This window comes from Lygodium microphyllum, chromosome 3 (assembly GCF_053477565.2).
Source record: "Lygodium microphyllum isolate KBCC chromosome 3, Lygodium_microphyllum_v1.1.10, whole genome shotgun sequence".
Lineage (NCBI taxonomy): Eukaryota > Viridiplantae > Streptophyta > Polypodiopsida > Schizaeales > Lygodiaceae > Lygodium > Lygodium microphyllum.
The window spans coordinates 172,545,803-172,559,827 of record NC_141137.1 but is presented as its reverse complement, the minus strand read 5'-3'; the positions used below and the strand labels follow the sequence as shown (position 1 = coordinate 172,559,827).

General features: G+C 41.6%; 1 protein-coding gene across 1 annotated transcript in view; it reads left to right on the top strand.

Moving 5' to 3' along the window:
- Nucleotides 1-14,025, top strand: part of EMF2 (VEFS-Box of polycomb protein) — a 95,221-nt gene that overhangs the window by 69,727 nt on the left and 11,469 nt on the right. The window contains exons 9-11 of the mRNA XM_087675092.1: nt 77-148; nt 243-355; nt 607-671. Of these exons, the coding sequence (XP_087531218.1) occupies nt 77-148; nt 243-355; nt 607-671 (250 nt within the window). The remainder of the gene's footprint in view (nt 1-76; nt 149-242; nt 356-606; nt 672-14,025) is intronic.

Here is a 14,025-nt window from a genome sequence, read left to right as displayed (position 1 = left end):
GCCTTGCTTATATACTAGCCACGGTGAAAAAAAGATATCATGCATGCACATCCCTTTATTAAGTTCATTGGTGCAGTTAGTGAACTTATCGGATGGACGATGTGTTAAGCTTCAATCAGCCTCATCTAGCTATACTGGGAAGAGCGCGGTATGTGAAGCTATAAGTTTGCTTCAAAGCAGCTTTTGTTTTTAAAGGTTGATAAATTTTCATGTTCTGGCAACCATATTGGTTGATTGTTTAGGCAAGTCTCCAGCTTCGAATATCAGGTGAAGAGTTTGGCAGGAATGGAGATAAGGTCAGCTCTTCTGCGACAGGAAATGTCCCAAGCTCTCTGTCTGTTCCACAGGCACGGCGGTAGGCTCTTTATCCACAAGATCCCTTAGTTTTATATGCAGGTTGTAATTGTCACCCCTTAGGAATATGCGGTACTAGCTAGTGTATGGTTTTGTCTAGTTGAAAGTTTGCCATGCTTGCCTTGTTGCTTTGGTGCCATTTACTTCTTTTGCATATGCCTTATCATTTGCCTTCTATTATGCTATGTTTGCACTCAGGTGCATGGTGATGGTGACTCAAAGATTGGTATCTGTGTTATTATTTTTGGACAGATTGCAGCCAGGGCAAGTGGTATTTCACTATCATTACTATTTCAATCAGCTATATAAATCTGAAGGTAATTTCATGATAAGTACAGCCTAGTCCTGTTATTTTCCTAAAATGTTCCAGTTCTTCTGATTGCTGATCTCAGTTTGCGAGACTGTTGGGGTTTTTGTGCTCGGGGCTTTAGTGCCATATTGTCTATGTGCCATGAGAAGCTACTAGTTTACATATGTCACGTCTACAAACAAGCAGGGGAAATATTTTTTACCATGAGATGTCCAGCTGCTTCCTCTCTCTATTGGTGTCTAATGCCTTGTCATATATATATGGCCAGAAGCTCTAATTTAACTATACTTTGTAGAAACATATATTGCCTTCCATACATAGCAGAGCTTGATTTTTTTTTTGGGGGGGGGTAAAAAAAGGTGTGCCTAATTATATCACTCAAAAGAAAATACAACAAAGTACAATATACAAAGCCTTTAGGGCAGTTTGGGGGGGATGGTGGAAAGAAGACATGGTGGAATGCAACAGCACCACTAGGGTTTACCATCCCGTACGGTAAAAAACAGGCCATGGCAACCCCAAGCGTGAAGGAAGTGCTGCTGAAGATTCTGACTACGACTAAAGTCCCCCTGAAGCTGTTCCTAACAGCCTTTAAGGGAGTGAATAGCGTATGACCAGAGCTCTGAGAAAGTAGCATACGCTCAGATTCAAAAGATTCCCCAATTAACAGAAAAGAGATCAGGTTCAACACCCTTTTGATTGCACTATTGATGGCCCTCACCATTGAAGAGCAACTGGCAATGGGCCTCAAGATTTGCCACCCTGTGAGGCTGCCAATCTCTTGCATACCTCAGATTGCAATGCAATAGGCTCCAAGTACTTGTATGTGAGCCAGCCTTGATGATTTGAAAATCGTGTCATGCATATATGCCTCGTAGAGTAGGTGATGCTCGTGACTGAGTGATTACCAGCAGAAAGCACCCCATGTGACACACTCGAGGCTAGGCTCTATTGCATGGAGTATCCTATAGGCTCCTCTCCAAACTAACTGTGCAGCCTGACATGACCATAGACAATGCTTCAGAGTCTCTAGGTGCTGCTACATCTGAAAGGATCCTGATGCTATGCTTTGCCCAATGTTTGCTGCTTGATGGAGGCCATCCATATCATTCTACATTAATGTGTGGCTGCCAATCTAGAGAATAAGCTCATTGCGTTCTGTGAAATTGACGAGCTATGCCAGCTGCACCCTTGTGAATCACATTCCACCTCATCATAAGCTATCCCCTGCCAAATTCAGAGTAGGATGTCAAGCTACGATAACTTCTATGGTAGTCCTATGACCTCGATCCTCCTGCAAGGGATTCAGGGGAGAGCTAAGCCCTCTTGCGATTTGTCCATAGCTAACCAGCTGCCCTCTTGCATGATGATGGTGTTGTCTGAGGGGGTGCCTCTGACTCTATCTGCAAACTGTATTGGGGTGCCCAGTGGTGAAAATTGGGCTGGCCAACTACGGCCTAGTTGCACGGGCACATGGTGGGGAGGGGGATGGGGCAAGGCATTCTTCAGGGATTGTTGCATCACTCTCTAGCCGTCTAGCCCTTACTCCCCTTCGGCATTCCTTCGCTTGCTGAAGGACCTCAAAGTTTGCATCCTTGTAGATGTTGCCTGATGGAGCGGGCAGCAGGGAAAGCATTTGAGCCAACCCACTGAATGTGTGTGCGCCCCAAGCTATAACTTGTCTCAATTTCAAACATGTGGACTCCAAATAAGTGGTTGTCTATCAATCTCTGGACAAACTTAGTAAACTTTGCTCTAGAACCTTCTACCAGCTTTGCCGAACTTGTAGCAAGCTATGAAGGAAAGATGAATTGGGGAGGGAAAGATGCTTGTGCTTGTTACATGAGTGTTGTGTATATTGGAGCCTTGTTGCTGGCTTCAACAATTCTCATTTTGTACGTCTTCTTAGGTGCTTGGCATATAGTAGTTTCTTGTGCTGGTTTTGATGTTTGAGGGGAAGTGAAGATGGAGAATGGGGATAGGAAGGTGTCTTGGGCAAAGAAGTGGAAGAACGGTGTGAGGGTGGAAGAGGAGGCTACTAAGTTGCCATTGAGGGAATTGATAACATTGAAAAAGTGACATTGGCTTGGACTAAAGGAAGCTAGTTGTGTTGGGCTGAGGGTGTAAAGAAATACCCTAATGCAGAAACATAAATGAAAGCATATGACAAAGCATCAACTCAATAGAAAACAATTAGGTTGGTAACTCAGAGACAATGAACACAGTGAAGATCTGAAAGAATGGATAAATATAATACAATGATCATGCAACAAACAAACCATGCAAGGAATGAAAATTGTACGGTGTACCCCTAAACTCTTATGTCTTGAGGACTAAGGTAGAGGTAATGAGCTAGAGAGTGTGCTGTGCTCTTGAAGGATCCCAAGTGTTGAAATGCAACAAGGTAGCCTCTAAATGTTGGACAACAACAAACATAGCAAATAGTGATGCTGGATCAGTGTCGGATAGGTAGAAGAGAGAGAAATCTGCAAAACGCACCACTAGGAAGGTGTGGGACTGCCAGGCAACAATAGTAGCAGCAAAACACAGCCTCCCAAGGTGTGTACAGGGGCTGGCGGCAGGAGACAGCACCAAATGTAGCAGGCACTCTCCAAGCTGGAATGGAGCAGTAAACGCAAGGCTGATGCGCAGCCATGTGAAGGGTAGAGGACCATAGGCAATAGCTCCAAGGAGAGTAGACTGCGAAGGGAAGGCTGGAAACAGGCACTGTAGTGTGGTAGACAATTATGGGCAGCTTCGGCTGAGATTTTCTCTGTGAGCGGGGTGTGGGCAGCAAAGTTGGAGCAGCTGAAACTTACAAAAACGAGATTGGGCTGAATGGAGGGCAGCTTGCCTATTTATAGAAAGTTTCAGGACCTTGAACCTCTTCCCATTTTATCTTTGTTGAATTGCTCCTTGTTTCAGGGTTTCTACATTAAATAAGCATTTTTAGGGCTGTTCAAGAGGCTAATCAGCATGTGTTGCATATTTTAGCTCAATAGAGGCTAGTCATAGAGCAAGAGGAATTGGCAACACTGTTGGGGCTTGGTGGATGCACAGACATAAGGAGGCTGGAGGCATTGCTGCAGTCTGCCAGGGTTTTTGGGAAGATGAGGGTGATTGGCTGGCAGGAGTGCTGGTGACAAATAAGGGCCGATGCAGGAAAGGGGTGGTTGGCAGTGGTGTTGTTATAGGACTACAACACGAGTGAAAAAGTGACATTGGCTTGGACTGAGGGAAGCTAGTTTTGCTAGGATGAGGCTGGTCGCACAGTAAGAGGAATTGACAAATTGTTGGGGCTTGGTTGATGCAGAGACATAAGGAGGCTTGAGGCATTGTTGTGGTCTGGCAGGATTTTGGGGAAGACAAGGGTGACTGGCTGGTGTGAGTGCTAGTGACAAATAAGGGCTGATGCAACAAAAGGGTGGTTGGCAGTGGTGCTGTTACAGCCTATAGGACTACAACATGAGTGATGGGTGTAGGAAACATGCTGGAAACCAATTCGGGGGTGGCATGATGCATGCAAGCTAGTGCATCTGTGAGTTCATTGCCTTCAACTTTGCTTTTCAGCATTTCTCTCTTTTGTTTGTGTATTCTCTTACTCCTGCTGTCATCATGACACTTTCTTATCCTGCTTCTTGAGGATATTGGAAAATATTTCAGGCCTCGGAAGATCTTTGGAATTTATGAGGTCCAGAGGAGAGAGCTGTTAGGTCTAGAGAGCTCGTAGAAGTTTTGGAGGAGAGCTCTAAGGTCTGGTTTTCATGGCACATTTGAGGTCCGAGACTATGATAGTGACATTGGGGGCAGTTGCTTGGGTCATGAATAGGTCCAACATGCAACAATGAGGATTTCAGGGAGTCATTCTTTTCTTATCTCTGGGCAGCAGCTGAGAATGATTCTCACATGGGACGTTTCTCATGTATAGAGTGTTGTTCAAACATTACCATAGATGGGAACTAGTTGTAAGGATTATTTCTTGGTACATTGGACAGCAAGATGCAGCCATGCCTTTGAGACATATGATATGTCAAAACATAGACCCTTTCTAGGAGCTAGACAGTGTCCTTTCCTTGGGTGGGAAACAAAAGAGATGGCAGGGGGACTTTGAGTGATAGACCCTTTCTAGGAGCTAGACAGTGTCCTTTCCTTGGGTGGGAAACAAAAGAGATGGCAGGGGGACTTTGAGTGCATAAGCAAGAGGAAAGACACTTTTCTTGGTACATGGGATTGGGCAGTTTCTTCGGCTTGGGGGTCATACATGGCCTACTATAGACCATTTGATTATCTTTTCATCTTACATCATGGCACTCTCCTATGAGTGGATAGCTTAGAACTTATTTCACCATTTATGTTATGACTGTCCATTAAGAGAATTTCTTTTCTAAGGGAAAAAATTCGCACCACATAAACCATGAAGAGTTAAGCCTTTTATCATCTTTACCTCTCAATGTTATAGTTATGTGCATAAGAAGACAACACCATATTGTCTGCCGCCACTTTCAGGATCACAGTTTGAAAATGTCAAATCTCTTGTTATTTTTATAAATATTCAGGTGTTTCACAAGAAACAAAATGCATTTTTGGGACATGTGAGGAACACTCTATGCAACATTGCTAGTCCTTGTGAAGAAATGCTCTAAATTCAAAAAGCATGAAACCAATCGTATGACAAAGCACTGGCTGATAAACTTAGAATATAGTTAGGGTTAGGATTAGGGTAACTCAGAGACAATGAAACACAATGAATAATAAAGTGAATAAATAATGAATATATAGTACTCATGCAACAAACACACTATATAGTGAATACTGAATCACGAACTCTCATATCTTTGGGATCAAGGCAGAGGTTATGAGTTGTAGAGTGTGTCCTACTCTGAATGGATCTCGAATCGCAGCAAGGCAGCCTCCAAGTATCGAATAGTAGAAATGCAGTCAAGGAAGGCTGGGTCTGATGTAGACAACATTGCAGGAGAGAGAAAGACTAAAAACGCAGCTATCTGATAAGAGAAGAAATCTGCACAATAGCTGTTAAATGCAAACACATATTACAGAGGTGAGAGAATGTGAGGCGACAGTCAGAAATTGCAAGTGTAGCATTCAGAGGAGAGAGAAAATCCTAGCGACAACAGACAGCAGGTGGCGATGGCATCCAATTGCAAGGCGACAATAGCCAACTGTAGGCGATAGCTATACATGCCTGGTGATAGCAGCACATATGTATAGAAGGTTGGAATCAGGTGTGCTGGATGGTAGCAGGTGCTAGGTGGAAGCTTTGACCACGATATCCTCTGTGAATAGGGTATGGGTAGCAGAGTTATGGCTCTTGAAACTTGCAAAAACGAGATTGAGGGAGAGTGGTGGGCTACATGCCTATTTATAGAGTTTGGAGCACCCAAATTAGGGTTTTGCATGTGGGACACACTAACTCTCTAGGATCGCGTTTCTTTCTTAAAATAAAAGGTTTACTTTATTAATCAAGCATGTTTTAGGATTGTTTAAGTCAGGCTAATGGATTTTTGCTCAACAGCTCCTCTTAGGTCCAAAACTGAGCCATGAGAAATAAGCCCTTGATTTATATTTTCTTTTACCTCAAGGCGTCCCACCCCAAAGTAGCCAAGGCATCGGGGAAAGCGTGCATGTCGGTTGCCCAATGACCTACCAAGACTACAGAGGTGATGGTTATCTTATTAAGGGAGCCTAAGTGATTACCCTAGAGAGGCTAGGGCATTGGACTAAGGATGCTCGACGGTTGCCTAGGGGCCTACCAAGTCCTGCAAAGGTGGATGGAATCAACGATGGACTTTTGATTTTGATTTTTAAAAAAAGGGCTTTTGGTGTGATTTGTTTAAAAGATTTAGCATTAAATGAAGAATTTGAAGCAGTTTTTGTTCTATTGAGTCATTGTGTCTTGAAGTATGGGAAAATAAGGATAGATAGCCTCACTACCTTCATACAATAAGCAAAACAATTCCGCATGCTACTACGATAAGTACCTAGGGATACCTATGTATGTGTGTGTGTGTGTGTGTGTGTGTGTGTGTGTGTGTGCCAATTCTATAGAGAGTATGTGGAGAGAAAGGCAAGACGGAAGCAAGACAAGCAAAGCCAGTATGTAAGTATAAAAAATAGTGTCTTCGGAGATTGCCATGTGTAATGCTACGATTATGGTAGATCCAAAATCGACCACTCCAAGGGTGACCAAAGAGAAATAAATATGCACATATGTATGTTTACATGAAAAGAATACCAATACATGGGATAATGCAAAGGGGAATGCAAATATTCATGCTCATGCAGAATGCAATGCAACGGTGTCACTTGGACAGTGTCCTTGTAGGGGAATTGTTCACTTGTCCAAGCGTCCTTTTACAATCATGTCATCTTGAAAGTGTCGATAAAGTTACATATGTTCATAATATATAATACATAAGAAATAAATATATGAAAGTGAAAAGATGTAAACATTATCGTAGTCACTATTAAAAGAAGGAAACTGCCCCCTCTCAAACTGGAAGGAGAAGTAAGAGGGAAGCACCTTTTCCTTGTCAATTTGAAGAAATGGAGGAGGGTGTACCCAAGCCAATCCGTTGTAGAAGATACTGTAGAACCGACTGGTTGACTGCCTTGGTCAAAATATCTATAAAATTGTTACTTGACAGCTCAAACTCTAGAAGATACTGTAGAACTGGTCGGTTGACTGCCTTGGTCAAAATATCTACAAAATTGTCACTTGATGGCACAAAATCTAGGCCAACGGAGCCTAGCTTAACCTGCTCTTTGGTGAAATGGTAATGAACCGCCATATGCCGTGTCCAAGGAGAGATGATAGGATTGCCCGCAACGGCAATGACACTTTGGTTGTCGCTATAGACAATTGTAGGTGACTCGCAAGGGGATTGAAGTGTAGCCAATAAGTTTCTTAGATAGATGGCCTTTGTAGTACCATTGAAGAGAGCTTGATACTCTGTCTTGGCCATGGAAGCCGCCACTGTCCTATTGACGGTTGGCCCAAGAGATGGGAGCTGTGCCCAAGGTGTAGAGGTAGTCTCCTTGAGAATGCAGAGTGTAAGGATCTTTTGTCCAGTGAGAATCAGTGTACCCTTGCAAGCATAAACCATGTCCAAAAGTTAGTCCAAAATTATAGGTGCACCTTAAATATCTTAACACATGAAGACAAGCAGTCCAATGAGACATTCTAGGTGCATTAAAATACTAACTAAGCAAACTAACTAAGAATGCAAGATCTGGCCTAGTATGAATCAACCAAAGTAATTTCCCTACAATAGACCGATAGGTATGAGTATCAAAAGGCAGATGCAAGGTATCCTTGTGTAGATGGACAATGGGATCTAGAGGATAGCCCACACAAATCAAGAGATCAGCTTGAGTGGTGAGCTTTCCTACCTTGTTATTAGGAGTGCACGTATAAGCACGACTACCAAAAACTCTGAAGTGAGAAATAACAAGTCGAGAGCCAAAGAATGCCTCGTATAGAGTCTTTTTAGGAATTATTGCAGTCGATCATTGGGTGAGGATGTACATTGAAGTGTTAAGAGCCTTGACCTAAAGGTGCTCAGGGAGCTTTGTTGTGAAGAGCATTGAACGTGTCATATCCAGGACAGTTCGGTTGCTACACTATGACTCCATTCTATGCAGGGGAGTTAGTAGAGGTGAGACGGCATGCGATGCCCTACTCTTGTAAAAACTAAGAAAACTCGTGGAAGGTCAACTCACAACCAGAATCACTCCTCATAGTGTCTATATGACAACTAGTTTGGTTATGAGCTGTTGGAAGAGGGGGAGAGACAGAGTGGAGCGGAAGATGAGCCTCAGCTCATTGTTGTTCTTTCATTATTCTTCCATTATTCTTCCATTATACTAATTGAAAAAGATTTATACACATAGGTATGACTAACCAAGACTAATTGTGGTTAAGTCACTGACTACACCGACTTATTGAATGTCACACATGTACAGTTGTATCCAGCTAATGTCGGTCACACACATAAAGATAGACTGACTGAAGAGTAACGAGAGCTTGATATTCTAACACTCCCCCTCAAGCTCAAACCATCTGATAAACTCCAAGTAGCTATCTAAAGTATATGAACTTTTCTTTACCAAGAGACTTGGTAAATATATCTGCTACTTGGTCTTCAGTCTTCACATGAATTAAGTCAACCTGTCCTATAAGAACTATTTCTCTGATGAAATGGTAGTGAACCTCAATATGTTTGAACCTAGCATGGTAGATAGGATTGCTAGCCAACATAACACTACCAAGGTTATCACAATGCAATCTCACTCTGCTTTCCAGCTATATTTCCAAGTCTTTCAGTAGTTTCTTCAACCAAATTGCCTCGCAAGCCGCTAAGGCAGCTCCTCTGTACTCAGCTTCTGTACTAGACAATGCAACAATAGTCTGTTTCTTACTCTGCCAATAGATCATAGTGCTGCCCAATCCAAATGCACAACCACTAGTTGACCTCTTGTCATAGGCACAACCAGCCTAATCAGCATCAGTAAACCCTGTTAAGTCAATGGATTTTCCATATGCATAAAACAACCCATAATCTGTAGTACCCTTTACATATCTCATGATCCTCCTGATTGCATCTAAATGTGGTTTGCGAGGCTTCTGCATGAACTGACTAATCAGTCCCAATGCATAACATAAGTCAGGACGGGTAATAGTCAAGTACATCAAGCTACCCACCATGTGTCGATACATGGGCACATTCTCTATGTCATTCCCAACATCAATCTGCAGCTTGATATTCTGATCAAGAGGTGTCTCCATAGGCTTGCATTTAGCCATACCATGCTTCTGTAACATGTCATGAGCATACTGCTTCTGTAGCAGCCATATACCTTGAGGTGTAGAGACTATCTCAATCCCAAGAAAATACTTTAGTTCACCAAGGTCTTTGACTCTGAATTCAGCCTGTAAACGTGATTTAATTTCAGCAATGCTCTCTTCATCGTCTGTAGTGATGATAAGATCATCTACATAAACCACTAGAAACACATATACATGATCTGTCTTCTTCGTGAACAGACTGTGATTTGCATTACCCAATCTAAATCCATGTTGCTGTAAATAATTGCTGATCCGAGCATTCCATGCTCTTGGTATCTGTTTTAGTCCATATAAAGCCTTTTTCAGCTTACATACATGTGTAGGAAAGTCCGGGTGAACATAGCCTTCACGTTGCTCCATATATACTTCCTCAACTAAATCACCATTCAAGAAAGCATTCTTGATGTCCATTTGCCATAATTTCCAGCCTTTGCATGCTGCCAAAGCAATGACAGTTCTGACTATTGCCATTTTTGCCACCGAAATGAAAGTCTCCTCATAGTCAAGGCCATATTGTTGTGCATACCCTTTTGCAACCAGCCTGGCCTTATAGCGTTCTAATGAACCATCTGACTTGCACTTAACCTTGTACACCCATTTGCAGCCAATGGGGACTTTGCCTTCAGGTAACTCAACCAATTCCCATGTCTCGTTTTCAGCCAGGGCTACATACTCCTCATCCATGGTAGCACACCAGTTATCATCTGTAACTGCATCATCAAACTTTGTAGGTTCTTTGTAACCTGTCACACTAGCCATATATGCATAATGGCGGGCTGAATAATTAGTGTATGTAAACTTGTCAACTGGTTTTCTGACTCTCTCAGATCTCCGTAACTGTGGCTCACTCTGAGCTTGCCTCTCATGAGGCGGTACATAACAACTCTGCCTTGCTCCCGATGTCATAATAGACGGAATGTCCAACTCACTATTCAAACTGTCGCTGTTAGATGACTCATAACCTGCTGTAAGTGGACCTGTCACATCCTCAAGCATATTTTCTTTTCCCTTATCCAATCTCCCACTCATTGATGTATCTATGTCAGTGGACGCAGGAGTACAACTCCGCAAGCGTCTTGACCAAGGACTTATTGTAGGTGACCCATCACTTGTAGGACCACTCATAGATGTACTCATTGTAGGAGTATTTTCAGTATTACTAGTGCTGGCTGATCCATCAGTAGCCACTGGAACAGGATTACCATACCACGATTCCAGCTCATCAAAAACATCTCTGCTAATCAATATCTCATGTGTAGATGGTACATAACACTTGTAAGCTTTCGAGTCTTGTGCATAACCAAGGAACACACTCTTGACAGCTCTAGGATTCAATTTCTTCCTCTTTTTATCAGGAACATGCACATATGCAATGTTGCCAAATTCATTCAAGTGTGAAATGTCAGGGTTATGCAAACTCTTCTCATTCAGCATAGCTCTTGCCGATTCCATCAGTATCCTATTTTTCCTTTCTGCTACATCATTTTGCTGCGGTGTATAGCTGCAAGTTAATTGTCTTCTAATCCCATGTTTAGCAAGGTACATGTCAAAGTAATTAGAGGCATATTCTCCACCTCCATCTGAACTAAGACATGAAATTTTACAGCTCAACTCATTTTCAGCATGCTTCTTGAAGTCCTTGAATGCATCAAACTTATCATCCTTATGTTTCAGTATGTAAAGCCAAGTATACCTATTGAAATTATCAATGAAGGATACATAGTAATGAGCACCACCAAACGAAGCATTATGAGACAGACCCCATACATCTGAATGTACCAACTGCAAGGGTCGTAAGCTTATGAACCCTTTTACTTTACTAAACTTGTGGATTTTTTCAAATTGTAATTAAAAATCCATTTTGTAATGTGAAGGTATGGAAATGGAGATAGGTCCATATGATACCATAGGGGTAGGTGGAGGCATTGGGACATGATAGCCTTGTTCAAATGTTAGTTGGGGCACTACAGAATGATTAGATGGTCCACTAGGTAATGCCATAGATGCAAATTGCGATACCAAATGATCCACACTTGAAGAATGCCTTGGAGGGGAAAAATATAAAAGTGTGTGTGCAGGAGGTTGAGCCTCCGTCACAGGTACACCACTTGGAAATGTGTATGTAGAGGTCCTAAAGGTTGTGTCTAAATGTGCAGAACCCTCCGGTGTAGTATGTGGTGGATAATATGGTGCACTTAATGGAAGCAGAAAGAAAGGTGCAACAAAAGATGAGGGAGGAATGGGTGGGAGCCTAAATGGATTTATGATAGATGTTGTTGTGGAAAATATCGTACGTTCCTTTTGTCCATTAAATGCACTAGACGAAGATGCACCTACTTTATATTGATCATGAGAAATAAAATCATTTGAAGGAAACGAAAGGGTAAGAATACTTACAAGTTCTTCTTTCAGCATCTTATCTAGTTTTGAGCTCATGAAGAAATATCTATCTTTCTCATTACTCATAAACCAAAGGTTGTTTTGAAGAGTCCCTTCTTAATGAGCATCTCTCGATCCAGCACATCAGTTGCCATAGAATGTGAAATAATAGGGTTCGTACTTGGCATTGGAGAAAAGTAGTACTGTGGAAGTGATGTGTTATCTGAGTTAGGTTTCACTTGCGGATGGCCAATCAATATTGCAAGATCATTAGTTGTGTGCACCGAATCTAAAGGGGAAATTTCAGGCTTACCCTGAACCTCCTACTGAGCCCTATGCATAATGATGAGATCGTACTCCGTGGCAAAATTTGAAATGGTTTGTGAACTCTAGGGTAGTCTAATGGTTCTTTGCCCATGTTAGATCGGGTAGTGGCAAGCTGGGAGGTCCTCTCTTGATCGTTTTTGTCCATGTTTGGCTATGGAGATTGAAGCTCTGTTATGAATGTGTTTGAAGTCATCTGACCCTTTTGTTGTTTCTACTTTCGCGAATGAGCTTTCCGATCAAAGGCTAAGGTTTCTTAGAGAGTACCTAGCTCTAATACCATGTGAAGAAATGCTCTAAATGCAAAAAGTATGAAACCAATCATACGACAAAGCTCAGATTGATAAACTCATAACACAATTAGGGTTAGGGTTAGGGTAACTCAAAGATAGTGAACACAATGAATAATAAAGTGAATGAATAATGAATATACATTGCTCATGCAATATACACACTATGTAGTGAATATTGAACCTTGAACTCTCGTATCTTTGGGATCAAGGCATAGGTTATGAGCTGTAGAATGTGTCGTACTTCGAACATATATCCCGAATTGCAGCAAAGGCAACCTTTGAGTGTCAAACACCAGCAAACGTAGCCAAGGAAGGCTGGATTTGATGCAGACGGCAGTGCATGAGAGAGAACAACTAAAAACGTAAGTACCTAAGGAGAGAGAAAATCTGCACAATAGCTATTACAACAGGTGGTGACAACATCCAACTGCAGGGCAACAACACCTAGCTGTAGGTGACAGCTCCACAGGCTTGGCACTAGCAGCATACACATGTAGAAGGCTAGAACTAGGTGCTAGATGGTAGCAGGTGGCTGGTGGAAGTTTTGACCGTGATGTCCTCCACGAACGGGGTGTGGGCAGTAGAGTTATGGCTCGTGAAACCTATAAAAACAAGATTGAGGGAGATTGGTGGATTGCATGTCTATTTATAGAAAGTTTGGGGCACCCAAAATAAGGTTTTGCATGTGTGGCACAATAACTCTCTAGGATCATGTTTTTTTTTAATGAAAGGTTTTCTTCATTAATTAAGCATGTTTTGGGGCTGCTTAAGTCAAGCTAATGCATTTTTAGCTTAACAGTTTCAACATTGTCTGCTTAAAAAAATAGGACCCAATGCTTGTTTTAGAAATTTCATAGTCTGGAGATAACTTTGTGTGGGTTGATTGCTTTGGGAATCATAGCAGTCAAAAACATCAGAAACGTTTAGAAACGAAACGTCGAAAACATGTTTTGTAAGTTTCTTTCAAGAGGGGGTAAAATAAGAAATGCGGGTTTTTTAATATAGGGATTTTTAATAGTTTTCACTAGAGAAAGAGGTTCTAAACCTCTATGAAACTCTCTCTTAAACAAAGAATGGCAAATGGAGCTTGAGTGATAATAGAGTCAATTGAGAATAATACCTTACATATCCATGATCCATTATTGACTTGTCACTTATATCAAAGTTAGTCTTTGGACAAGCTAGACTATGGTTTAGAACTCAAACATTATGATTCATACATATTATACAAAGAGAATTGAAATTAACATATAAATAGTCTACCTACAATATGGACCGAGTCAAGTTGCAACATCATGATTCTCATTTCAAAACAAACTTCCAAAATGTCAAAATCGAGAATGAATCATAGTCATGAATAACTCGTAAATGAGACTAAAGTCGTATAATATTCAACTCTCAAGACAAGAATAGATACTAGATTGACAAAGTCCAATAGCTAAACAAAATCACAAAAAAATCAGTTTCTCATCCAAAATCTTGAGCCCTCACTAGTTATT